This window comes from Callospermophilus lateralis, chromosome 10 (genome assembly GCF_048772815.1).
Source record: "Callospermophilus lateralis isolate mCalLat2 chromosome 10, mCalLat2.hap1, whole genome shotgun sequence".
NCBI classification, from domain to species: Eukaryota; Metazoa; Chordata; class Mammalia; order Rodentia; family Sciuridae; genus Callospermophilus; species Callospermophilus lateralis.
In genome coordinates this window covers 8,290,515-8,317,270 of record NC_135314.1, presented here as the reverse complement: position 1 = coordinate 8,317,270, position 26,756 = coordinate 8,290,515, and the positions used below count along the sequence as shown (strand labels likewise).

Below are 26,756 nucleotides of genomic sequence, written 5' to 3'. Positions count from 1 at the left end.
GGAACCCTGGCTGGGACCCACGGCTGCTTTGTACCCCCACACCCGCCACCAACTTGACCCTTAACCCGATGGTATCAGAGCATCTTAAAAGCACAACTTCTTGGCCTCTTCCCTCTGCTGAGTCAGAACAAAGCAGGACGCACAGTGACGACCACACACAGAGCCGAGTCCGGGCTGGCTCCAGCATGGCTCCAGCTCCCTCAGGCCCTCCCCGCCCTCTTTCCTTGGCACTGCTGTTTATTTTGTAGTGGATGAAAGGTGCCACTCAGATGGCGGATGTGTCTTCACTCACAGCTCCCAGAACTCTTCTGCCCCTGCAGACGTGCTCCACACACCTGAACACCTGATCTTAAAAGCTCAGTGTTTACAGGGGAAGGACTAAGGGCATGGGTAGAATACAAACCACTCAGAGACTGCAAACAGCTGAGAGAAAATCCGTTTAATCCAACTTAATTTAAAAATGCTTAAGTCACACCCACCACAGGAGGTGACCCCAGGCGTTTGGGGGAGGCCAGGTAAGTGGTGTGCACGCTGGCGAGGGTCTCAGCGGAGGCCTGGAGGACCTTCAGCTCTTCCCGCCACAGTGTTTCCACCAAAGCCAGCTGGCTTACCAAAGACACCTTTTCATCCTTCATGTGAGAAACCTGAAAGTGAGTTTTAAATTATTTTTTCCTGTAGTAAAATAGAACATAAAATTTGCCACTTTAGCCATTTTTAGGCGTATAGTTCAGTGGCACTGCGTGATTCCCAGTGTTGTACAACCAACACTACTATCCCCTCCGACTCTCTGCCACCCCAGACATATCCTGTGACCACACATTAGCATCCTTAGTCCTCGCTCCCAAAAGCCCTGGTAACCTGCACTCTACTCTGTCACTCTGGATTTGCCTGTTCTGAATACCTTATGGAAGTAGAATCTACATATATCCTTTTGTGTATGACTCTTTTCAGTTAGCATACTGTCTTCAAGGTTCCTTAAAATTGCTTTTTATAATCCCACTCACATTTTCATATAAATGAGCTGATTTCTCATTTACTTAAAATACTAAGTTAAAACATAAAATAAAACCTATTAGTAAGAAATCATGTGATCAATTTTTACCTATTTAAATGTACAGGCATAGACATTGAATTCGTCTGAGTGCCCATTACAGACAAATGGATAAAGAAAACTTGGAGTATGTACAAAATGGAATACTACTCAATCTTAAAAATAAGATGCGTATCCTGGGGGCTGGAGTTGTAGCTAGGCAATAGAGCATCTGCCTTGGACACATGGCACTGTGTTTGATTCCCAGCTCCCCATGTAAATAAGCAAGAAAATACAGGACTATCAATAACTAAAAAAAAAAAAAATTTTAAAGGTGGATATCCTGTCATTTGTGACAACGCAGACAAACATTACACTAAATGAAAGCCATTATGTTAAATGAAATAAGCCAGGAATAGAAAGACAAAAATTGTAAGTTCTTGTTTATATGTGGATAGAAAAAAGTTGAACACAGAAAAAGAGCAGAATGGTGTCAGAAGAAGGGATACAACACCCGAGCTAAACAAGAGTAGGCTCCAGAGACCTTCAAAATCACCTAGCAAAGATCAGAGATCTACTGTACAGCATGCTGACTGCGGTTACTAACAGTATGCATCCTTGAAAATTGCTAAGAAATTAAATTTTAAAGAGTCTCACAACCAAAAAAAAAAAGTATGAGGTGATGTATATGTTAAACAGCTTGATTAAGGCATTCCAATATGTATATGTATATATCTATAAGAATATCTTAAAACATCATGTAGTACATCATAAATATATGAATGTTTAATCTGTCAATTAAAAAGGAAAATTTTAAAGGCACAGGTACAAAATCAACAGGAAAATCTAGCATTTACCACATTTTTTTAAATACTTATTTTTTAGTTGCAGTTGGACACAATTTCTTTATTTTATTTATTTATATGCAGTGCTGAGGATCAAACCCAGGGCCTTGCATGTGCAAAAGGTTAGCGCTCTACTGCTGAGTCATAACCCCAGCCCTAGAATTTACAACATTTAAGACACTAAAAAGTGCTCTTAAAAAGATCTACTATTGGACTGGGATTGTAGTTCAGTGGTAGAGCCTAGCACACATGAGGCACTGGGTTTGATCCTCAATACCGCATTAAAAAAAAAAAAAGAAAGAAAGATATGTGTCCACCCCCAATTAAAAAATAATTTAAAAAAAAAAAGATCTACTGTCTTTAATAACATGTATAAGACAAATAACTTCACAGTCACAATGCTTAAGAAAAGGATGTCATATTCTAGAAACATACCCTCTGAAGCATAGCAGAACTCTCCTCTAGGAGATGATGGCATATTTTCTGGGCTACATCCAAACTTGTCTTCTCATTTGCATCTGAAACTACTTCTCCAAGAAGAACTTTTTTCCAGCACGGACTAGAACCAAAATGTTCAATAAAGTAATTTCAGCAGGCTCTTGAGAAATTAAGAGCTTTCACACTGCAAACAACAAACTCCCCTCCGATTCTTCCAGAGCATAATAAAACTCCTTCTATAAGCAGCTTCCCTAAAACCTTCACATCATGGGTAGTTCCGGTGTGGAAGCAACAAGGTGCACAAAAAAGGAGCAGCCAAGAATAAAAGGCAGGGGTACTGGGTGCTCCTTGCTGGCTGCGAGCAGATGTTACCATCATCACAACCCTGTGTCTGGGACACAGTAAGTGGAGTCGTGCCCACCAGCCAAGGGAATAAAGCAGGCGACAGAGGAGGAAGGCAGAGACGGGACAGGGAGCCAGGTCCACAGCAGAAAGGCCAGAGGACTTGGGAGCTAAGGCACTGGAGTCGTCCTACTCTTCAAGTGACAGTCTTTCTTGCCGGGTGACAACTTGGAACGCACTTCACAAAACAAAATGTTCAACAGGTACAGCCACAGCTTTCTTTACGTGAAAGCCACTCTGCTTAGACACTTCGCAGGCCTGCAGGAGTGGAGCTCGGTGGGCAGGTGGGGCTGACTTTCTGAAGGCAGAAGAGTGTAGGTGAGCTAGGGCAGGACACTGAACCGGAAGGGGGCAGAGCCAAGGCCACACGTGAGGAAGGAGCACCATCAGCGAGAGAGGGGATGGAGGGGCTGCCTGGGAAGCAGAGATTCTGGAGAATCGGCTGACAAGAGAAGGTAAGAGCGCGCAACATGCAAGTGGACGTAGACATAGCCAGCTAGAAACTCAGAACAGCAACAAGACCCCACAGGGAAGAGTCGTGACGTCTGCAGAGTCAGAGACAAAGCTGCGCCTCAGGAACAGAGAGTGCTTGTGACAGAAAGCAGAAAATTACCATGTGCTGGACAGCGTCCCATGCATGACCACTATCTAATGTAATCTTCACAATTACCTAACCCAAGGGAAGTGAGAACTGGGAAAGCTGCAGACCTTGGCCGGACAGAACAAGAGGGTGGGAGGCGACCAGCTCGCAAACCCCCAATAGGCAGAAGCCCACCACCTGCTTTTCCTGCACCCGACACAGAAGTGACTCTGAGGGAAGAAAAGAGGCCTAAGGATGACCTCTGGAAAATGTCCAGTTGCTTTAACTTTAGGCTGAAGTGCCTGAAAAGCTCTCATATCTGGCTTGTTCTGAGAAAGATTTAAAAACACTTGCATGGGTCTGCACAAAACAAAATAAATGTAAAACAAACGAATGGGAAGAACAAGTCAAAGGAAAAAACAAAGAGGAAAAATAGAGTACAGTCAGGAATGAATCAGGATGTTTGTACATTTGGGAGGACCACAAATATTCCCAAGCTTTCTTTTATAATGAAAAGAAACAAACATATCAGTAACAGAACACACCATCTGCTGAGAGTGAAAACACCTACAGCTGACCCTTGAACAACCCAGGAGCTGGCAGTGCTGACACACAATTAAAAATCCACATATATATGGGATTGAACCCAGGGGCATTTAACCACTGAACTGTATCCCCAGCCCTTTTTATTTTTGAGACAGGGTCTCTTTAAGTTGCTTAGAGCCTCACTAAGTTGTTGAGGCTGGCTTCAAACTTTTGATCCTCCTGACCCAATCTCCCAAGTTGCTGGGATTACAGGTGCCACTGTCCCAGCCACAGATAACTGCTGACTCCCCCAAAATTCAACTACTACTAGCCTGCTGGTGACTGGAAGCCTTGACAATAATATAGTCGATTAATACATATGTTGTGTGCTGTGTGTATCATACATGGCGAAAAACACACAAAGGCTGCGAGAAATGGCTTTTACTGTGATATATAACTTACTGCAGAAACAAATGCTCAGGCAGAGATTATCAGCAGAGTTTTAAGCAGACATTCTAAACACCAAACATCAACAGGAGGGGTACAAAAGTATTACAGTAACACAATATTCACTTACTGAATTTTTATGCAGTTAACGATTTAAAACTGCATCTTTCTGATGTGTTTGTGCATAAATGTTGATAAAATTTAACCTTCTGTATATTTATGGTGGCAAATGATAAAATAGACTATTATCTATACATATTTGATGTTTTCATGACATAGCTAACTTTTTCCTAATTTTTAAAGTAGTTGTAGGCTATGCAGTTCATCTGTAAGATTTTTCAAATTACTGCAAATTTCCAAAAAAATCCATGTATAAGGACCCGCACAGTGCAAATCTGTGCTGCCCATGGTTGAGATCATCTATTTCCCAAGTTCCTACAGGAAGAGAAGAAGGCAGCATCATGCCCAGCACGCAGCACTGAGTGAGCACCAACTACATCCAGCACCGTGCTAAGAGCAATTTCTAAGCATTATTCATTTACTCCTCAGGCCTCACCGTCTTCAAGAAGTCCTCCCTCCATGCTGGACAGCAGCAAGATGAAGGCTGCTTCCCTGAGGAGGCCCCAGGCTGCAGCAGCCCTGTGCTGGGCAGAGCACGCCCAAAGGTGCTGACAGGCGGCTGCTGCGAGTGGCACTGACAGCTTCACAGGAATGCGAGGGAGCCTGCCGGGGCTCCTCCACCTGTCTCCCCATGGAAAACTCTAGGGCTCTTAACACAGCTTCTGGGTCTGCCCTGGCAACTGACAGGCAGGGTTGTGTGAGGAGCTCTGCTGCTCCCAGGAAAAGCAGAACTACTCTGAGTCTTGATGCTGAATGGTGACACTGCTCACAAAAGCCATCAGGTCACCAGCAGAGAAACCCAAGAGTTGAGAATGAAAACTTCCAGAGCCATGTACGTGATTATGACTCTAAAACCAGAATGCCAGAAACGGTTGAAACGGTAAAACACGCCCTGGATGAGTCAGTTACATACAGAATGGCCTTTCTTTTTTCTCTGTTTGGCTATTTAAATAAAAGCCAAAACCCCCTCAAATTGTGTCTAGGTTGTGGCTACAAATTCAGACCAATACACGTGGAACTTACAATTTTTCAGCTTCCAGACATAACAACTTAAGAGCTGTGAGTAACCTCCAAGACGGCCCATCCCATCCAAATGTCAAATTTCTAAAAGTAGAAAAACAAAGACATTTCTGTCATTTCAGTATTTCATGACACCATGACAAATGTTTGATAAGCCAAACTTTTTTTTTTTATTGTTGGTTGTTCAAAACATTACATAGTTCTTGATATATCATATTTCACACTTTGATTCAAGTGGGTTATGAACTCCCATTTTTACCCCGTATACAAATTGCAGAATCACATCAGTTACACTTCCATTGATTTATATATTGCCATACTAGGGTCTGTTGTATTCTAAGCCAAACTTTTTTAAAATGAGGTCACAGAACATTGTTACCTCTATGATGTTGGTCAAAACAATACTTAAGAATAAATACTTAATAATACTTAAGAATAAAGTCTAAGAAACAGAAAATTCTCTTTTTAAATTTTTTTAAAGAATAAAAAGCTGCCGGGTGTGGTGGCGCTCATCTGTATTCCTAGCAGCTCAGGAGGTTGAGTCAGGAGGATCGAAAGTTGGTGGCTAGTCTGAGCAATTTAGCCAAGCCGTAAGCAACTTAGTGAGACCTTGTTTCAAAATAAAAAATAAAAGGTCTAGGGATGTGGCTCAGTGGTTAAGCACCCCTGGGTTTAATCCCTGGTACAAAAAAAAAAGAGAGAAAGAGAATAAAAAGCTATCTTCCAATCAATTTTAGTAAGAAGCAAAACTTGGTTAAGAGATACACAGCAAAGGGGCACAGGACAAAGTTCATAGTGATGAATGATGGAAGAATCTGGATGCTACCACAGCCAGACAGCTCTCACTCAATTGCTATGTGAGAGCTCTCTTAATTTTAAATCTTAATTTTATCCTCAAAGAAAATTTGGAAGGGAAAACCCAAAGGCCTATCTACCCGTGTAGTGTGGAACCACCAACCCCCTTCCCCAGAGCCTGCACCATGATGCTGGTGACTGGTTTTCCTGAAGCCCATCCCACCTTGCCACAAGGCAAAGGCAGGGGATTCTCTTTTAATACAGTATTGAATGGTTCAAGTTTGTTTTTTATTTTTTTTTTATTCTTTTCTTTTTAGTTGTAGTTGGATGAAATACCTTTATTTTATTATTTTTTCGTGGTGCTGAGGATCGAACCCAGAGCCGCTCACATGCTAGACGAACGCTCTACCACTGAGCCACAATCCCAGCCCCTCAAATAAGTTTCTTTAAAGTGTCTTAGTCCTGTGTCCTCTCCTCCACAACAGTGAGCACCACTTTTCTGCACACAGTAAGTGCTCAACTAACACCTACCAGTGACTGATGGAGTTAGGAGGTGTCTCATGGAAAATCCAGCCCTCAATTTTTTCATGAAAACTTCCTAAAAGAGTAATTTCAAAAGGGAAAGGGAAACACTTACTCTATAAAGCCATGATCTTTTAGAATGGAAATCTTTTTGTTCATCTGTTTATCAGTTGATGGAAGATATTTAACAAGTGTATCTGCATTAAAAAAAATTCATACAGAGATTTAGGGTATAATTCACACAAAAGTTATCTTCCCTCTCCATCTGCACTTACTTTCCTTCCCATTAGGATCAAGTATAAACAGTTTTTCCTAAGTCACACGAAGGAAATCTACTCTTCAAGTCCAATTCACTGAGATCATTATTTAGTCCCTGAAAAACTAAGAATTCCAAGGCCTCAGGACAGAACACCCACAAGCTGAGTTCATGTTCCCATTAAGTCAATCAATGAACAAAACCAGGTCATTAAGGCATGATAATAACTTGGAAAACCACAACCAACAAAACACAGGCTTGTAAAAACATGAGAGAAGTCTTGTAACAAGAGTTTTTAAAAGGCAGAATTCAAATAGCATAATAATGACTAGTTGCGATTACAAAAAAAAAATGCAAATATGTAAAAATTGACAGTTATTTGGAGAATAGGACAGGGTAAGAAGGGTTTTTTCTTTCTATGGTGGTAGGGCCTAGCACATATTAGGCAAGTGCTCTACTACTGGACTGTACCCAAAGCCCCTTCTTTATTTTTTAACAAAAGGGTGATTTTTCTTCAAATTAATTTATTTGACAACTATCATTTCATAACCATCAATATTAAAGTTATCAGAATTCTGAAGCATGAGCCAATCTCAAAGCAAGCTTTCCAAGAGACTCTGTAAGGCCCAATTTTAGTCGTTTTATTTATATTTTGAGGAGTATTATTAGTCTGTGTAAAGGATGAATATATAACCTTGACCATTTCTATGTCCCTTTCAACTTACACATGACCACTTCAAATTATACACTGGGGAAATCTCTAGACATTTCTTCATGACCTCCAAACCACCTCTACTACTTCAGAAGAAAAACAAAAATCAGCCTTCTATGTACTATTTCTAATACTAAATTTGGAATTTTCACATCATAAATTTAATGACTAAATTATTATTTTAAAATATTATCATCAATGACATGGCTAGTTAGCAGACCACAAAAGAACACAAGCGAAATCAATTTTTTTTAAACCATGGCATTAATCTCCAAACATAGGATTACATATTACACTTACCTCTTTGATTAGCACTGTGTCTTAAAGATGTCTTAACATTTTCATTCCCTGCTTTCTAATCCTATCTTCAGTAACAAGGCTTCAGTACAAATATTTCCATTTCCTTAGATCTAATAATACTATACTTATCTCCTTAGCAATCTTCCTTTCCTTTTGCATTGTCCAGTATGGTGGCCACTAGTCAGAAATGGCTTTCAACCACTTGAGATGTGACTTGCCTTACTAAGGAATGAATTTTAAATATTCATTTAATTGTAAGCAATTTAAATTGAAACAGCTCCATGCACCCAATGGTCACTGCATGGACAGTGTAGGTCTAGGTTTCTTCCAGTATAGACCTCTGATATAGTGCAATAAAACTCTGCTCAGTTCTTCTTATCCACTTTATCAACCAAAGCTTTGCTGTTTTGAGTTCAATATTGAAACTGCACAGTTAGAAACAATAAGGCTAGCTCTATCTAGGATGAAGTAAATGATGTGTAGGTATGTTTCAAGGTTTTACTATTTTTAATAAAATTCAAAATAACAACATATCCAAGTGGGACAAAAAATTGTCTTAATAAGAAAAGCAAAATTGATTCCAACCTCTTGAGACATAAACACAAGCATGAGGATTGCAGGGGGAAACAAAGCCATACTCCAGCAGCAGCCGCTGGTTGTCATGCGGACCATAGCAGATGAATACCTCCTCGTGCTTTCTACAACCAGAAGCTGTTCTAATTTCATAACAACGAGTCTTCTCGTTAAATGCTGCTTTTACCTAGAATGGAAATTTGTTAGAGATTATTTTAAATATAAAACTAAAAAGCTGAGCTGTGGCCTCTGTCATAAGTTATTTTTGGGTAATTCTTTAAGACTGTACTAGCCATTCTTAGAAGCTCAGGAACCCAGGCCACACACCCACAGGCCGCAGTTCATGGTCTTCCTACAGTAGTCTATAAAAATCACTGCTTTGAAGCATAAATGCACCAAAAGCCCCATCAAAATAAAGTCATGCCAATGTGTAGTGACTGAGTCCCTAAGTCCAGCATCCTACGGCACTGCACACCCTGGCATTATTCGTATGTATCAACAGAAACACCCCTCTGACCCCTGATCTCTGTGGGTCACACTGTGGAAAAGGCATCTTTCTGTAGCAGGGATAATTGGACAGGCCAGGCATTGTCCTGGGCCTAAGCAAGCACAGCAGGCCTCCCCAATCTCCTCTCACTGGCACCTCTGATGTTCTCGTGGCACATGTCACATAAAGGGAAGAGCACAAGCAGAGCCAGCCATTCACCTGCACAGTGCATCCCTCGTGCACCCCTCACCCACAGACAAGCCCACTGATGGGAACTCCTCTCCACCCTGAAAGTCAGCCCTTTACCTCAGCATACCCATTTACCCTGCAGACACACCCATCTTCCATACCTGCCACCAAAGGAAAGGGCAGGGAAAGAGGGTATCTGTAACTCTGTGGCTATCTCCCAAAGCAGGATTCTTCATGATTTCCTGACTCCTCTCCCCACAAATATTCATCCAATTAATAAAAGTTTACCAAACATCTATTATATGCCAAACTCTGCCCTAAGCCCTGGGGTTCCAAAGAGAACAAAAAGTCCCCATCCACAAAGATTTTGCTGCTTAATGCAGGAAGGAGGAGTCCCTCAGTGATCAGAGCAAAGGTTAATGCTCTGACAGCCATGCCACCAAGTGCAAAAGGGATGGGACAGGAAAGAAGCTAGACCTTGGCCCCGGTCTAGAAGGAGCATGAAGGAAGGCAAGCTGCTGGTAAAGGTAGCCTAGAGGATGGAGCCCAGGGCTCCTGAGGCCTGGACAGCAAAGCGGAGAAATGGGGCAAAGAAAAAGCATTCCAGAAGGACAATGGAGTCAAAAAGAAAAACCCAGAATGCACGAAAGACAGGTGGGTCCCATTGATTTACCCGAAGTCAGCTACACTTTCCCCATTGGTCTCACTCACTATTCAAAGTCACAGATTCTACACATTGAAATCTTTCTATCAAAACAGAACGTGTGTCACCACGTCAGCTTCTCACCTGGACATGAGGGCTGTGATTCAACAAATCCAGGTATGGAGCAAGCGCACAGGTATCCGGCTCTGCGGAAAGGCATTCCTGCTTCCTAGGCCTCAGGTACACAGCTCTGGTGTTGACAGTGCACCAGGCCCACAGGAGGGCGCTGTAGCTGAAGATGCTGTCAATGGGCTCTGCAAACAGAGGCTGCAGGGAAGAGAAAAAGTCTCTGGAGGAGGTGAAAAGCTTCTGCACGTGGGCTCGCTGCTCTTCAGTCTTTGCTTTTAACACTTTGGGTAGAAGATTCACCACTTCTGGCTCCAAACAAACCGCGCAGGTGTAGGTCTTGGGTAAAATCTGCAAGTAAGGCTTCCAGAGAGACCGGTCCCCAGCATGCCTTTCTGACACTAAAAAGGTGCACAGAGCCAGCAGAGGAGATGGACGAGGCTTCCACCTTGAAAAATTAAGGTCAGATTGAAGGAGTTACTCTGACTTGAAATATGGAATAAGCTAAGTACTTTGGTTTGCTGCAGGAAGAATTTTGCTCAAACGGTCAACACACCCTACGTTGACTTAACATACCAAGAGAACTGTCTCCTTCCTTAAGGCTCTTCTCCAAAGCACATCCCGATCAGGGACCTCAAAAAGCCACATTTATGTGTCAGAAAAGCTGACTCTACAGATTCCAGGACTGTTTACAAGATTTTTTACATGTTTTTGAAAACAAAAATCAATAAAACACCTCTTTGCTTTCAACTTTGTTCTCCTGTTTGAAAGCTTTTGCCATAAGCCATTGGTTTCACCTGGATAAGGGTATAAAATACAGTGGGGGAAAAAATTGGTGGAAAAAAAACCTAGACGTATACCATCCAATATATGGACCACTAAGTATATGTAGCTGTTTATTTAGAATTAAATTAATATTTAAAAGTCAGTTCCTTAGTATGGTAAGTCACATTTCAAGTACTCAAAAGCCATTTTTGCCAGTGGCTACCATTTTAGACAATGCAAAATAAAACACCTCTGTCATTGCCCAACATTCTACAGGACGGTACTAACCTGGACAGGAAACTGAGTGAAATCATAATACACTCACTAAACTTACGTGCTCTGTTAGAAATTACATAATTTTGGTTAAATAATTACTGATAAAATATCTCATGTGGCATGAATGTGTTTAGAAAAAGTTATCATTAATCTTTTAATATCCAAATATCCAGATTCTTATACTGAGATGCATTCCACCTAAAACTAAAGAATGAATGAGAAAAGGTTAACCCTAAGGGCAACCTTGCCCCCAATCAGCCAATACAAAGATGCAAGGGCGGTGCCCAGAGCTGTCCTTGGGATTAAGCAACAGCACAACCTTTCAACCCCATAATGTAGAAACTCCTTCCGCTGAGGTGCACCCAAACCAATGCCCACCAGAAATAAGCCAAAAATACTCTCAGCTTTCTTAACTCCCACTTCACCTCCTCTCTCTACCTAAAGAGAATTAATTCTTTCATAATATTAAAGCTCTTCATAGTTGAGGAAGAATTCAAGCACATAAAAATAAGGGTTAAACTAAAAAAAGGGTTAACTAACCCCCATGGATACCTACTATGACCAAGGGAACAACTGCTACCTATTAAGGCACTTGGCTGTGATTTACATATATGGTCCCACTTAACCTCCACTTTCTAGTTAGGTGATGGGTCAGGACTCACACCTGTGTCCCCTGCAGTTTATTAAAGACTTCAAAATGCAGTTTATGTGCATGAAGAATAAACTTCTAGGACAGAATATACCTTTCAATTTGCATTCAATTGAGTTCAGGTATTTATCTACTAGACAAGCATCTGAATTGTGCCTTGGATAACACATTTGCCATGACAAAGGCATTCAGGAGAAACACTGGCACCAGATTAACATGATGTGGCCACTTACTTAGTAATGTACACCCCTAAGTAGCTTCGAATCACTGTTTCCGTGGTGAGCAGGCAACTCTCAGGCAACGAAATAATCATCTGTCCCTCCTTGCCAAAAAAAAAGTAAAGTTTAGGACGCCAGCATTTTGGGATGGACTTACATATTGTGAAGTCACTGATCCCGCAATCATCTACCCAAAAGTCCCTACTACTTGCCACATGAGCCCAACAGCAGGCTCACTCCCAATTCCCTGAGTCAGCAGATGAGTTCCCTCCAACACTAGGTTCAACAACCACACAGAATTAAAGGTTCAGAATGGGAATGACTCCCACCTGTCAAACCGGCACAGGAAGGAAACATGGAAACACTTGAAACCATATAGTTCTTCTAATTTCTTATCTGAGGAACCAGTGATACCTCGGGGCACAGGCACAAACCACTCAAAAAAGTTCCATCCAACAAAGCCTGGCACAGCAGCATGCTGCTTAGTTTCAACTATTCAGGAGGCAGAGACAGAAGGATCAACTGAGCCCAGGAGTCTGGCACCAGCCTGTGCAACATAATGAGACCCCTTTCTCTTAAAAAAAAAAAAAAAAAAAAAAAAAACTATCCAGTGAAATCCAAGTGAGCAGGCAATGGCCTAATCTCTGAGATCTGTGCCAGAGAGGGCAGCCCAGCACACAGATTCTCATTCTACCACTTGCAAAAGTGTACATTTTCGTTTCTCTTACTAAGATACAACCACGGAGAGGAAAAAACTATGACAAAAAGTAACAAATAGGCACTGGACACTGGAGACACTGGTAGTGTACAACATTATGGAACCAGTAACAATCACCAAATAGAGCACTAAGAAGCAGATAGAAGAACTGCCTTCATTTTAACCAGCATCAGTAATTTAACCAGTCAGCAAATTATCTCAAAGCTCTTTGAGGTTCAATTTATGGTTTCTGAATCTATAAAGCAGGTGATCAGTGTAGACATCCCATGATCTTCTACTTTAAAAAAATAAATAAATAAAACATCCTATAACTTGATTGATAAATATCTCTTTAACAAATAAATTCTCCAGGCTATACAGTTAAGATCTGTGCATTTCACTACATGTAAAATGTCTCTACTTTCAAAAAGTTTAATTAAGAAGTCACAGTTGAAAGTACAAGTGAAGCAACTACCAATTATCGTTTAATAATTTCAACAAAAACTACTTATAGATACTGCTATATATATGAGAGGTCTATTTCTTCTACTCAAATTCTGCTTCAAATAAGTCAAGGCATAATTGACTTATTATGCCTTTCTGAAAATATACAAAATATTGCACAACAATGTGAATATACTTAACACTACTGAACTGTACATGAAAAAATGGTCCAAATGGCAAACTAAGTTTTATGTATCTTACCACCATTAAAATTGAAAACTAATAAAAATATAAAAGCAGCACAATAGAATACAACATCAAAAGGTATCATTTTCTTAGCTGAGTTTAAAACAAATTAAATAAAGGAATTAAAAATAAATTTAGGGTCGGAAGGTGTAGCTCAGGGGTTGAGGGAGGCTTTGCATATAAAAATACACAACACCAAAAAAAAAAAAAAGTTTAGATAAACTTAAGGTAAAGGAAGCAATTAATTTCTAACTTTAAAGAAGTATGCATCACATAATGCTCTAAAATACCACAGAGAAAAACTAAAAGGGACCTAAAGATCATCTCCTTATTTACCAGGTAAGGAAACAGAAGCAGGAAGGACTGGAATCTCGTTGCCAATCCCAGAGTTGGCAGCAACCCCTGGATCAGGCCTTGTCCCCAACTTGCTCAGGCTCTCCTCCCGTATCACGAACAGCACCCCTCACGCATCTACAATATGACCTGATTTTTAAACCTTGATGTGGTGAAGCGTTAGGAAGAGGCCTACACCAAAATGACTTCTCTCTTTCTTCTCCTAACAGAGTCCCATTTAAAGAGCAAGGGGCCAAAGAAAAGGCAGCAGGTTTTTCCTTCCCAAGTAGCCGCCAGGCCGAGCAACAGAACACTGGCCAATGGGGGCGGAACTGGGAACATCCTTCCAGGGAGGGTCCCTGCACTGCCTTTCCCCCTTGCTCCCTCCTTTTGCTCCAGGAGCCTAGACAGGCTTAGGGAGGGACAGAGAGCTAGAAGGAGTCTGAGCCTCTGAAGGCCACAGGTCTGGCCCCTCTAGGCTTTATTAAATGACAGCAAAATACACTTCTGCACTGTTTTTAAGCACTGAGACACTCGGTTTTGTCTTTTATATGAAGCAAACTTAACCCTACTTGACGGAATCGTAAGAGAAATAGTTATAAGTAAAGTACTTTCGATTCACTTGATTTGAACCACAAAAACAAAGCACCAAAATCTGTGTTAGGTTTCAAGGACAAAAGAGAAGTTCTCACCCGCAGGGGTGTTCTGCTCATCAGCCCTCTTCCTGTACCTAGGAAAGCAAACATGGAAAAGAGGTGAATATCTTCAACTGTATCTTCAAGGTCCTAGAGAGCCCATTTTGAAAGAAAAATGTGAATGAGCTCCAAAATTACAAAAAGCTGAAGATGGGTGTCCTTAGCCCTCCACTCCCAAGGGAGAGGAGGTCAGGAAGCTGTTCTAGAAAACATCATGAACTCCTTATGATATTATAATCAATCTGATAATGTGGCTTTCACAGATCATTCTTCGACTCCCAAAAACAGAAAATTAAACATTCTGTTAGAGCTAGCAGAAACCCTGATACAAAACAACTAGGTCAAAGTTGTCAGAACCAAAATGGAGTTAACTTGTGCCGTGAAGGAAGGGTCCTCACACTTGATTGCCTGACAATAACAACTGTCACAAAAGATTCTGCCACAACCACAACCTCAAACAAAAATACTTCTGTGAGGATAATTGCCAGCAATTGTCTGTTCAACCTTGGAATGATGCCACCCTTGTTATTGATCCTTACAGCCAACAAACATTGTTCATTTATCTTACCCAAACCTTCTCATTCACCTTTAAAAACCCTTATCTTCCTCTGCCTCCCTGGACATGCCAGCAGTTCACTATGGCCTGCCATTCCTGAGTACACTGTTTTGGAGCCCCTCTCTGTTGTTATTAACTCAAATCAAGCAATTTAGTCCAAACTTACCACATGTAGCTGATTCTTGGGGAACAACATATCATTTCACTTGGCCAGAGGCACACATGGAAATCATCTATCTTGGGAGACACAGAGGAACTCATTTTGCTCAAAGTCAAATTAAAACTGAATGATAATGTTAATGGCCAGAGGAAGCATTCAGTAACATATATTTTTACATTTTCTATAAGGTAAAATGTCTGTATCCTGCCCTGTGATATAGAATTTCAGGGCCCTTCTATCACACAACTCCTTCTCTGTACTGTGGCAGACCCCAAGTCCCTTTGAAGGGCATCCTGGTGTATTCTACCATTATTTCTAGCCCACCCATGGGCACAGCAGGGTATCCTTGTATGCAGGTGTGCACTAATAGCAAGCTATCCAACTTCTGTGACAGAATGTTCCAGAAGAAAATTACAACCTAACCTCTACAATGAGCTCTTCAATTCCCATATCAGAGGTTAAAATGCCTCAGCTCAGGTGACTGTGCAGCCTGTAGCACTGATCAATTGGCCATTCACCAGCTCCTCCTCCAAGACACTGAACTGCACACCTGACACCAAGCTGAGGGACAATATGGACTGAGGGCCCTCCCTCGCCTACAGAAAACTATGCCAACTCACTGGGGCCAGGGACAATCCCATTAGCCTGCATGCTTGAAAAATCCCAGGAAACCACCACAGGCAAGGTGACCAGCACACAGGTCACCCAGTATCTTTCCTATGATGCCTAGCTAGGCATTCCCTGCAGGTTGGGGTCCAGGGCACCTGCACTTCCACTGAACAGACAACTAAATTTAGTGCATAGGAGACCCAGAGTCACGGTACTGGTCCTGACAATACCAGAGAATCTGGCTCAGTTGAATTCGTAGCTCCCCTCCCACAGGTGTGTAACATATCGTAATGTGTCTTTTATGTCCCTGTCCAAGACTTCATCTTATTTTTATATTCTCATTCTCCTTTTCCTTTTGATTTCATCATTCTGTCATTTCCCTTCACCTACCATGTACATTTATATTTACAACAAGGTGAAGCACAAACAGTGTAGACAAGTCAAGAAGCCCACCACCCAGCAACAGATGTACTGTCAGAGAGCGCTCCACCCACTCCCATCTGAGAGAGGTCAGCAGAGCTGAAGCACAACTCTTACCTGGAAAACGAGCAGGAGTTAAGTTCCTATCTTCAAACTTCCTGTTTTTCAGCCACTTCTTTAGCTCTATAAATTCAGACTTGTAGCTCTCATTCACTGGTTGGGAGAGGAAAAAACATGCTCATTAAAATTACTATATACTAAGAACACCTATAATCAAGAATATCAGACGGACTGATCATAAAAGGTTTAACATCAACTAAAACAGAAAGACCATTCATTATATGATCATTTCCATAGATGCATAAAAGCATTTCATCAAGTCCAACATCCATCCTGATAAAAATTCTAAGCAAACTAACACAAGGAAACTTCCTCAGCCCAGGAAATAATATCTAACAAGGACACAATGGTGACAAACTCAGTGCTTTCAAGACCAAGAGAAGTGTATCTCACCTCTCCCTTTTCATCAACACCAGTAAACATGGCAAGAAAAACAAACCGAAGGAATGAAACAGGAAAGAAGTAGTAAACCTTTCCTTATTCTCAGAAGACATGAGCACCCATAGAGAAAATCTAAGGGGAGTCTACAAAAAAGCAACCAACCAGCCAGGCATGGTAGCACACACCCAAAATCCCAGCTACTATCGAGGCTGAGATGGGAGGATTGCAAGTTTGAGGCCATCCTAGGCAATACAAAGAGATACAATCTCAAAACTATGAAATATAATAAAATACAAATACCAAAATATTATGTTGCAGCATATCAAATCAATTCATAAAAATTCAATGGTATCTCTACATATGAGCAATAAACAAAAATTAATATTAAAAATATCATATGAAATAGCATTAAAAAATATATAATTCAAGAACCTAAAAAACAGATAAATCTAAAAAAAATGTAGACCTGCACAATAAGAACTTCAAAATATTACAATTAAAAATATATAAATAAATAGATTCTTATAAATTGAATATTATTGGCCTCCCAAAATGAGTATGTTAAAGTCCTAGTCCAACAGTATTTGAAGATGGAGCCTTAGGGAGTTCAGGTTATGAGGTCAGTAAGTCGTGAGGGTTGGGCCTTTACCAAGGGATCCCTGCTCTTACAAGAAGCAAAGAAAGAGGACTGAGGGTGTAGCTCAGTGGCAGAGTGCGTTTACCATGTGTGAGGCTATGGGTTCCATCCCCCAACACTAAAAAGGAGGGAGAGAGATGGTCTGCCATGTGCAGACAGTGGTGATGCAGATGGTCACCAGCCAGGAAGACAGCACTCACCAGGAACCAAATCAGCAACACCTTCACCTGAGGTTTCCCAGCCTCTACTACTAAGATATAAATTTATATTGCTGAAGCCCATTCTATGGTATGTTGTTATGGTAACCTAAGCTGATAAAGACCAAGAATGAAATAGATTCTAATCAAGTTAAGACACATATGGTACACCCTAGAACAATAACTAAGGAAATAATCCAGAACAACAAAATGAAAAAACAATAAAGAAATGAAAACAGTTCACCAGAAAATGCTGATTTCATACAAAAGAAAACAGTATAGAATAAGTACTGGAACAAAAGCAAAGATAGGAGACACACAGAAAACAAAATGCAAAGTGGCAAATGTAAATCCACATCTATCAATAACACCAAATGTCAGTGGATTAGGAAATTTGGGGAAAAGCAGAGTTTGGTAGGCTAGATTAAAAACAAAATTCAAGTATATCCTGTCAACAGAGACATTCAGATAATGCAAGTAAAGGATAGAAAGCCCCAGAGGATGCACAGCACCTAGGAAGCAGAAGTGACTACTCCAACAAAAGACCAGAAAGACTTTCAAGCAAAAGTCAGTAGAGAGAGACATTTATAACAAGGAAGGGGTTCATCCATCAGGAAGACATAACAACTACACACAGATAGAAACCAAACAGCAGAGCCCCAAATATTGAAGCAAAAACTGGAAGAATTAGAGGGAACAGTTGACAATTCTACAATAATCACTAGAGACTTGAAGATCCTACTTTCAATAATGGGTAGTTAAGCAGAGGATCAACAAGGAAGCAGAGAGAGCACAAGGACCCAGCAGAATGGAAGGAGAGCTGCTAAACACGTTACCCACAGCAGCAGAAAGTGCATTTCTCTTAAATGCACAAGAAGCATTCAGGATAGATCACATTACAGACCAACAAAAGTTGGCAAGCACATGGAAAACTGGGACTCTCACAAACTGCTATGGGAGCATAAAACATACAATCACTTGAGAAACTCACCCATGCTGCAGTTTCTTACAAGTTAGAAAGAAACTCCTACTACCACTCCCGCCTACGTAGCTATTCAAGGAAACAAAGGCGTAAGTCCATGCAAAGACTTGCACACAAGTGTTCGCTGCAGCTTCACTTGCAATGGCCCAAAACACAAATGACTACAGTGCCCAGTTTGAGGGAAGCAAAACTTGAGCTCTACAGTAAGGGTCTGGGGGTCTGCAATTACTCTGGCAAAAGACAACTACCAAGAAAATAAAGACAGAATTTTATTCACCTGTACACACAGATATTCACAGAAAAATGCAACTCAAGGAGGTGGTTAAATTGTGGGGCTTCTGTACCATCTCATTAGGGTACTTTGGTGTGGGAGAAGGCACTTATGGGGAAATGAATGGCCTTAGAAAGACACAGGCCCTCAGAAGAGATGAGAAATATGATAGTCTTGTGATGATCCTTATTAAGGTGACTTCTCATCCCAGTGCCAGGTTCTCATCTCTAGTGATAGGAATCAATCTTCTCCACTTCCAAAACTTCTGGGCAGAATCATGACCAGTGAACACCACTCAGAGGCTTTGATTTTAAACAACAAGTGAATGAACTCAAGGAAAAAAGGAAAACTTACACATATACAATATATTATACATCCTTCCATCATCAACAGGATGAACAAACAATAAAGGCATTCAACAATAAGAGAGAACAAATGCAAATAACAATGTGAAATTATTTCAAAATTAAATAAAATAAACCACATTTTTAAGAACAGGACACACTGTGTGATTCTAGTTACACACAACACTATAAAATGCAAACTAATCCATTGTGACAGCAAGTATTTAAGAAGTTACTCAAGAAGTGGGGTACAGAGGGTTCAGCCAGGGATGGTAGGAAGTGATTATTTAAAAAAAAAAAAAAAATGAAGGGCCTGGGTTGTAGCTCAGTGGTAGAGCGTTTGCCTCGCATACGTGAGGCACTGGGTTTCATCCTCAGCACCACATAAATAAAGGTATTATGTCCATCTACAGCTAAGAATATTTTTTAAAAAATGGAAATTTTATAGCATAATGACTTCATTTATGATACATATACCAAATTATATACTTTAATTATACAATATTCATTATGAGAATTATACCTCAGTAAAATCTTTTTTAAAAATGCACAGGCATGGTTGGGGCTGTAGCTCGGTGGTAAGGCGTCTGCCTCGCATGTGTGAGGAACAGGTTCAATCCTCAGCACCACATAAAAATAAATAAAGATTATGTCCAACTACAACTAAAAAAAAAAAAAATGCAAAGACATAAGCCTTCCAACGTATGTAATCAACAACAAGGAAATAGATCTTGTGGTAAGAGCAATAAATTAACAAGCATAATCATTTTTTATGTGTTTATTTTGAAATGTGGTAGTACTGTGTTGCCTAAACTGGCACTAGAGCTCCTGGGCTCAAGTAGTTACCCACTCAGCCTCCCAATAGCTGGAACTATAGGTACCCACCAGTATGTCAGGTTAAATGAGAAATTTTTTAAAATATTTTTTAAGTTATAGTTGGACACAATACCTTTATTTTATTTATTTTTATGTGGTGCTGAGGATCGAACCCAGAGCCTCGCACTTGCTAGGAGAGCGCTCTACCGCTGAGCCACAACCCCAGCCCTTAAATGAGAATTTAATGAGCAACTTTACATACATAAACACACACAGATAAAGACACAGCTTTATGGTAGTCTCTATGAAAAAACATACACTATATTGCTGACCCTCAAAAACTAGTACGGTTTGGAAACAAGAGTTTCATGAGAAAGCTTGGAAAAATATTAGATCCTCAAAGAAGAGTACACCTAATAAGGATGATTGCAAAGACTAATGTCAATGACTAGTAGAAAGAGCATTTTCAAAAATATAGGACCTCAGCTCAGTTCTGAGCACAGGAGAGAAAGCAAACAAGCTGGGAGAAGGAAAGGAGACGTTCTAGGCTAAGGAGAGAGATCGGCAGAGCTGGAAGTGTGGGGCCCCAGAAGAGGTGAGCAGAGATGACGTATTTCCAGGATATCGAGCAGCCAAATTGGAGCTCCACTGGTGAGAGACACGAGTGCCAGGCAGGAGGTGAGATCTCACACAAAAGGCACGAGGATCCCACGACACACCTAACCAAACAGGCAACACAGACACAATCCCTCAGGAAAGCTGCACCAACAGTGACAAGTAGACAGCAAAAGAGGATGGAGGCAAAGGAGCGGTGGAAATCATCCCAGGGGGCAAAGGTAGAATGGGAACAAAGCTAAGAAAGATTTAGTTGGCCACAGGCTATGGAGGGCCTCAAAATGGTGCTGACATGCTTAGGGTCAACTAGGAAGAGTGTAACTAATTTTATACAGAAACGATTTACATTTAAACAGCACTTTTAAGTTGTCCAAGCACTTTCTCATAGATTGGGAGTGATGAATTTACACCCCCACTTTTATATACTACACATAACTAAGGTCATGGCAAGCCACAGATCCTGGGTCATCCCAGAGAAAACTACTGAAGCAATAACTGAAATATATTCATAGCGGCACCCAGGGTTGGAAAGAATACAAGAGCACCATTAAAAAAAAAAAAATGCTCTTTTAGAAACAGTACTTTCGGGCTGGGGATGTGGTTCAAGCGGTGGCACACTCGCCTGGCATGCGTGCGGCCCGGGTTCGATCCTCAGCACCACATACAAAAAACAAAGATGTTGTGCCCGCCAAAAACTAAAAAATAAATATTAAAAAAAATTCTCTCTCTCTCTCTCTTAAAAAAAAAAAAAAAGAAAGAAAGAAACAGTACTTTGGAACAATATCTATCTACATGGCTTTGAGAAAAGCTATGTACATCACTGGACGCTAGACAAAAAGAAGTTCTGTTTTACTAATAAAAAAACAAAACCATACCTCCTCTTGATTCAGAACTTCTGAGGTGTTTTCGCCTCCTGATCCGGCTTGTTCTCCCTCTTCCCTTCTGCATACTAAACTGGAGTTTCTGTGTAGGTGGCCAACCTAAAATACAAAGCAGGTCTTTGTCTTACTTTCCAGCTGGATGACAATCAGCACCCTTGCACTGCTGAATATGCAAACATACACTTGGGTAAGCTGTTTCTCTAATGTGCTTTTTGTTCAGGAAATGCTTGTGCCATGAGCTAAATCAAGATCTCTTCCATAAAGGAGACCCCATCATATGGGTCCCTCTGAAACAATTTCAGCCTGAGGCCTTAATGAATGTTGATTAATGACAGAAAACTTCATAATTTCTTTTTTTTTTTTTTTTTTTTTGGTATTGAGGACTAAAGCCCTTTTTTGTATTTCATTAAGGCAGAGTCTCAATAAGTTACTTAGCATCTTAAGTGTTGCTGAGGCTGGCTCTGAACTAGAGATCCTCCTGCCCCAGCCTCTGGAGCCACTGGGAATACAGGTGTGTGCCACCATGCCTGGCTCATAAACAGGTGCTTTGGTGACCTGTAAGATCTCTATTGTTTTCTTACAACCTCTTATACTTTATCATTACCTCATTAAAAATTTCCATTGGAAAATCACCTTGAAAGGGCAACATAGTTAGAATCAGCTCTGTGCAAAAGACTTTCGGGCAATGATACCAATACCTTATTTCTGGACTGCCCAATATAGTAGTCCCTGACACATGTGAATCTTGAGTACTTCGATTGTGGCTACTGAAACTGAAAACAGAATTTTTTTTTTCCTGGTACAGGGATCGAACCCAGGAGAACTTGACTACTGAGTCACATTCCAGTATTTTATTTAGAGACAGAATCTGAGTTGCTTAGCTCCTCTCTATTGGTGAGGCTGGCTTTGAACTCCTATGATCCTCCTGCCTCAGCCTGCAGAGATGCTGGGATTACACCGTGTGCCACGGTGGGCTCATAACTGATTTTATAAACGAGTGCTTTGCTGACTTGCATATCGCAGTCGTAACCAACATTTACTAAAACACCAATTTGAATTAACCATATTTAGAACTCGCAGAGCTGTGAAATTCCTGTTCCATTAAAACTCTTCGACAAATCAAAAACTTCGATTTCAGTGGCACAGTCCTGTAACCCCAGACAATGAGAGGACACTGGCAAGAGAATCACTCATTTGTTCGAGGCCAGCCTCACCAACTGGACCCCCATCTTAAAATTTTAAATAATAACAATAAAAAGCGCTGGGGGTGTAGCTCCATGGTAAAGAATCCCTAGGCTAATACCCAATACCAAAAAAAAAAAAAAGTGTAAAGTAAAAAATGCTGTTTGTCTTGGCTATCACAGTCTTGGAATAAACATCTTTAAACAGGTGTTTGCATTAGTTAGGGAGAAAACACAAGTCAAAAAAGCAGACAAGCCAAGGTGGCAAGATGAAGAGTGGCTACTAGAATTTCTACAAGCTGCTTCCATACAAGCAGCGCTCCCGCAGGGCTTTCCTCTAGGGCTCGGGTGGCTCAAAGGCCCCCGGCGTCCGGCGGGCCACGACCGCAGCGCTGGCCTCACCCGCGACGCCGGACCACCCTCCGGTCCCCGACGCGCTCCACCACGCCCGCCGCCTGCCGGGGACACCCACCGCCGGCGCCAGAGCCGCACGCCCAAAGGAACAGCCCGCGCGTGCGCACTGCTGGGACGGGCGGCGGCCACGCACGCGCGTCTCCGCCTACGCCCAACTCAAGAGGGACCCTCCTGCAAGCCCTAGCCGCCGCCACCCGGGCAACGCGCGGCTCTGACCGGAAGTTCCCCGGCTCACCAGCAAGCTCGCCACGGCCTCTGACACTGCACTTGCCGAGGGCGGCCCAACCCGCACAGTCAGAGGCTGAGAGCCACCACGCCCGCCTCTGCCCCTCGACCGCCCAGACGCCAGTCACTCGCGGAGCCCCGCCCCTTCCCGTCGCCGGTGTGCGCGCATGCGCAGCTGCCACGGCTCGCCAGTTGCACCCAACCTTGACCGCTGGGTCGGCGCCCGAGGTCGCGCGGTCGGCCACGGCCCTCCGAGGAGCCCAGCTGCCCAGGCTTGCCCTGTGCTCCACTAGGACGCAGCTCCTAGGGCACCCCTCGCCACCCGCAGGCCCTACCGGGCTGGCGCTACCTGCTCCCCACCCCCTCCACTCTTCCCCTCCCACGGCCTGGACACGGTCTCGCCCGTCTCCCCACCTGTCCCGCTCCCGCTCTCTGCCCAGCTCCAGACCCGCCTTGCAGGAGGATTCCAAATAATCCACGTCGATACCAATTCCGGCTCCATTTCTACCCACCACTTGGATGTGGGCTGTGCTTAGTAAATGGATTCCTGAAAGTACAACGTGGAAGAGGGGCTGGGTGGGAACTAACCTGGCAAATACCGCCTTGGCCAGCTGGTCAAGGCGACAGCATCCGGAATAAGTCACATAGACAGCATTTTCCTCCTGTATTCCTCCCCAAACCCATAACTCGCGTTCTTCCTTGAAAAAAAGAAGAAGAAAAAAAAAAAAAAAACAACCCCAGGATTCCTAAAATATCTTTTCTGTCATGAAAACCAAACTCTGACAAGCTGTCGTAAACGAGAGAAAACCAGAGAGACATGACCATTAAATGCAGTGTGGTATCCTGGAGGGGATCCTGGAATAGAAAAGGGATATTAGGAGGAAAACAAGTGAAATCCAATAAGGTGTGGAGCTTAGTTTTTGCAGCTGCTTCAGTATTGGTTTCTTGTGACAAAAATACTACAGTGTTAGGTAATATAGACATGAGCAAGGTCACTGGAAGGGACAGGGAAGATAAGCAGACTAAAGAGAGGGATCCCAAAATCTGCTGTCAGAAAACTATAACCAGTTGTGGTCAGAATTATTGGGTCTCTTGGCAAACAGCACACCCATGCTGTCAAACAGGTCTCTGGCATGCTCCCTAAACTGCAATATGTTCAAGATAACCCTAAACAAATTATCAAATAGCACTCTAATATAATTAGCATTGCAATCCCCTCCTTGCCATTGTATACATATTGTAAACCTAAGAAAACTCTATGGCAATGTAACATGGAAAATTGACAAATAGGACGAATAGGATGGTGGGAACAAAGGGTTAAGAGAATATAAAATGAGCCTACTTTGCCAAAAAGCATTCTATCTGCAGCCTTGCCTATCCTAGGGGTCAGGAAATGTCACATTCCTCAACAAACCGAGGCAGGGGGCCAAAAGCCTGGCAGTCAGTGTAGATAATGAATGATGGGGGTTGAGGAGATGAGGACTGGTTATCACTGGTTTCTAACAGCTAACCTGGACAGCACTTCCCAGCACAAGGCATTACCTTCTGTGCTGCTCCTTCCTGCCCTTAGGTGCTTGTATGGAGAAGAGAAGGTGGTGGAATTCTGGGGGTCTATAAAAGAGCAAGATACATCCACTCCCACTGGCACCCAGCTTTGGGCCCCATTTTCTCCTCCGAAGTCTGCTACCTTTGTCCCTCTCTTAAATAAAACTTGCTTTCTGCCTGTGGTTTCTTGGGTGTTTAATCTGCAACAGTGGGGGTGGAGGTAGGGGTGTGGCTACCAGTTCCTGATCTCCAAGACGCTTATCAGTATCACAGTGTTTGATTCAGGAATTTATACTTTGTACATCTCATTTTACCACATGCAACAAGGTTGCTGAGGGGGCACACTCCTGATTTAAGGGATATACATTTCCGTAGAACAGGGGGAGAATTCATAACACAAAGCTCTTGTTAGTACATTTTTGAAGGAAGTGTGGTCACGGACCTAATATCAAATTTTGTCTAGAATAAATAGTTTTTTTGCAGCTTTCAGGAAAGTGCTTAAAGGTGGGGTGGGGGACTAGGCTCCTCCCTGGGACAGAGCCTTGAGCGGTTAGAAACTTTGTTAGTGTTTAAGTTGTTTAAGGTGGGGGCTCAGGTGGACTTTTTAACAGTGGTCCCTTCACCTTCTGAATATAGCCCTCATTGCTCTAAGGCTTATTTAAAAATATATTTTTTTTTTTTCTCTCTTCTCCCCTCTTCCCCTCCCTAACAAGATTAGGGAGTCAGGATTATATTTTCTTCTGCCCTTGAACATACCCCTACAGGAAGGAGATGCCTGCTGAAGATCTGGGAAATGAATATCTCCTAAATTAACAAATTAATCCTAACACGCCATCAGGGCATCCTGGGACTCCTTACCAGAACACACCTGGAAAGTAACCCTTGAATTTCCTTTAAAACTCCCTGTCCCTCCTGATCTGAAGAGTCACAGCCTTTGGGATAGTCCCCTGTGTTTCTCCTTTGCTAGTAAAGCAATAAACCTTTTCCTTTTTCTCAAAACCATGTCCTCATTATTAAATTGGCATTGATTGGCACTGGGGACAGAGACCAACCTTCTTAATAGAAGAAACCGAGTTAGAGCTTATGAGTAGCATAAAAGAGCAAGATACATCCACTTTTTGTTTTGTGACAGTATCCCACTAAGTTGCTGACTCTGGCTTTGAATTGCGATCCTCCTGCCTCATTCAGCCTCCTGAGTACCCAGCTATTTTTGCTACTTTTCAAGTCTCACCGTAAGTCTTCTCTAATGGGAACACATAACAGAGGAATAAGACTGGATTACCAGTAACAATAGTGGTAAGATGTTAATAGAAGAAACCAAGTTAGAGGTATACTTTAATTCTCTGTATTACACTTGCAATTTTACTCTACATTAAACAATTATAAACTTAAAACTTTAAAAAAAAGAAAGATGTGTGGGCTAGAAATAGATGTTTCCAAGCATGGAACTGTTAAAATAAACTGATAAAGTTTTTAAGGAACTAACTTTATTTCAGCAGAGATTCATGAGTGAGGCAGGATGCAACTGGAATTCCTTTTGATTTCCACTTGGAAAGAGTACCAGGAGGCAGCTTTTATAGGGTGAACGTGAAAGTGTAATGCCAGATTCGTGGGGCTCCAATAGACCTCCAGGAGCCGAATCCGATGCAATCACACAAGAGTCTTTATTGCAAGCTTGAGCCTGGAGTCACAACCATTTCCCAAGGAGTGAGTCCCAGTCTTCTGTCCAGTGAGATTTTATAGGTTTTGGGGGGATACTCTATGCGTCACAATATCACACAGCAAATCATTCCATACCGCAGGAAAATCAAACAACAACTCTTAACATTGATTAACACATTCACTGGTGGGAACAAGTTGGGTAGGGGTGATTGGTTAGTACAAGAGGGGGATGCCTTTGAACTGATTGGTTTAGGCCATGAGGGGTGTATGTGCTAAACTACATGGTTTCCCAACATGTTATCAACCACCATAAACTACTGAGGGGTCATCTGGCATCCCCGGTATTTTCCCTGTCTCATGCTGATTGGTGGTTGCTAGGTGGGTTGCTATGGGTCTTCACCTAGCCT

At 42.0% G+C, this 26,756-nt stretch overlaps 1 protein-coding gene across 5 annotated transcripts; it reads right to left on the bottom strand.

Moving 5' to 3' along the window:
• Window positions 1-440: 440 nt before the first annotated feature.
• Setd4 (SET domain containing 4) lies at window positions 441-23,892 on the bottom strand. 5 transcript variants are annotated; one of them, XM_076867653.2, is made up of 11 exons: window positions 23,731-23,892; window positions 21,317-21,421; window positions 16,196-16,291; window positions 14,331-14,368; window positions 11,934-12,022; window positions 10,029-10,458; window positions 8,578-8,752; window positions 6,840-6,921; window positions 5,411-5,491; window positions 2,311-2,434; window positions 441-644 (listed from the first exon to the last, which is right to left on the bottom strand). In XM_076867653.2, exons 2-11 carry the CDS (start codon window positions 21,387-21,389, stop codon window positions 465-467), a joined length of 1,368 nt encoding a protein of 455 aa, XP_076723768.1. In that variant the 5' UTR covers window positions 21,390-21,421; window positions 23,731-23,892; the 3' UTR covers window positions 441-464. The 5 variants fall into 5 exon arrangements, with proteins under 5 accessions (XP_076723768.1, XP_076723766.1, XP_076723767.1 ...); XM_076867651.2 differs by lacking the exon at window positions 23,731-23,892 and adding an exon at window positions 23,153-23,279; XM_076867652.2 differs by lacking the exon at window positions 23,731-23,892 and adding an exon at window positions 22,976-23,055.
• Window positions 23,893-26,756: the final 2,864 nt, after the last annotated feature.

What these genes read in the sequence shown, in the direction of transcription:
- Setd4 (XM_076867653.2), bottom strand. Translation starts at nt 21,389, where the DNA reads ATGCAGAAGGGAAGAGGGAGAACAAGCCGGATCAGGAGGCGAAAACAC. An exon ending in AAAGATCATGGCTTTATAGA is followed by an intron (nt 5,492 to 6,839) that starts GTAAGTGTTTCC and finishes TTCTACTTTTAG; the next exon opens with AAATTTGACATTTGGATGGG. An exon ending in GTTCTGCTATGCTTCAGAGG is followed by an intron (nt 645 to 2,310) that starts GTATGTTTCTAG and finishes ACTCACTTTCAG; the next exon opens with GTTTCTCACATGAAGGATGA.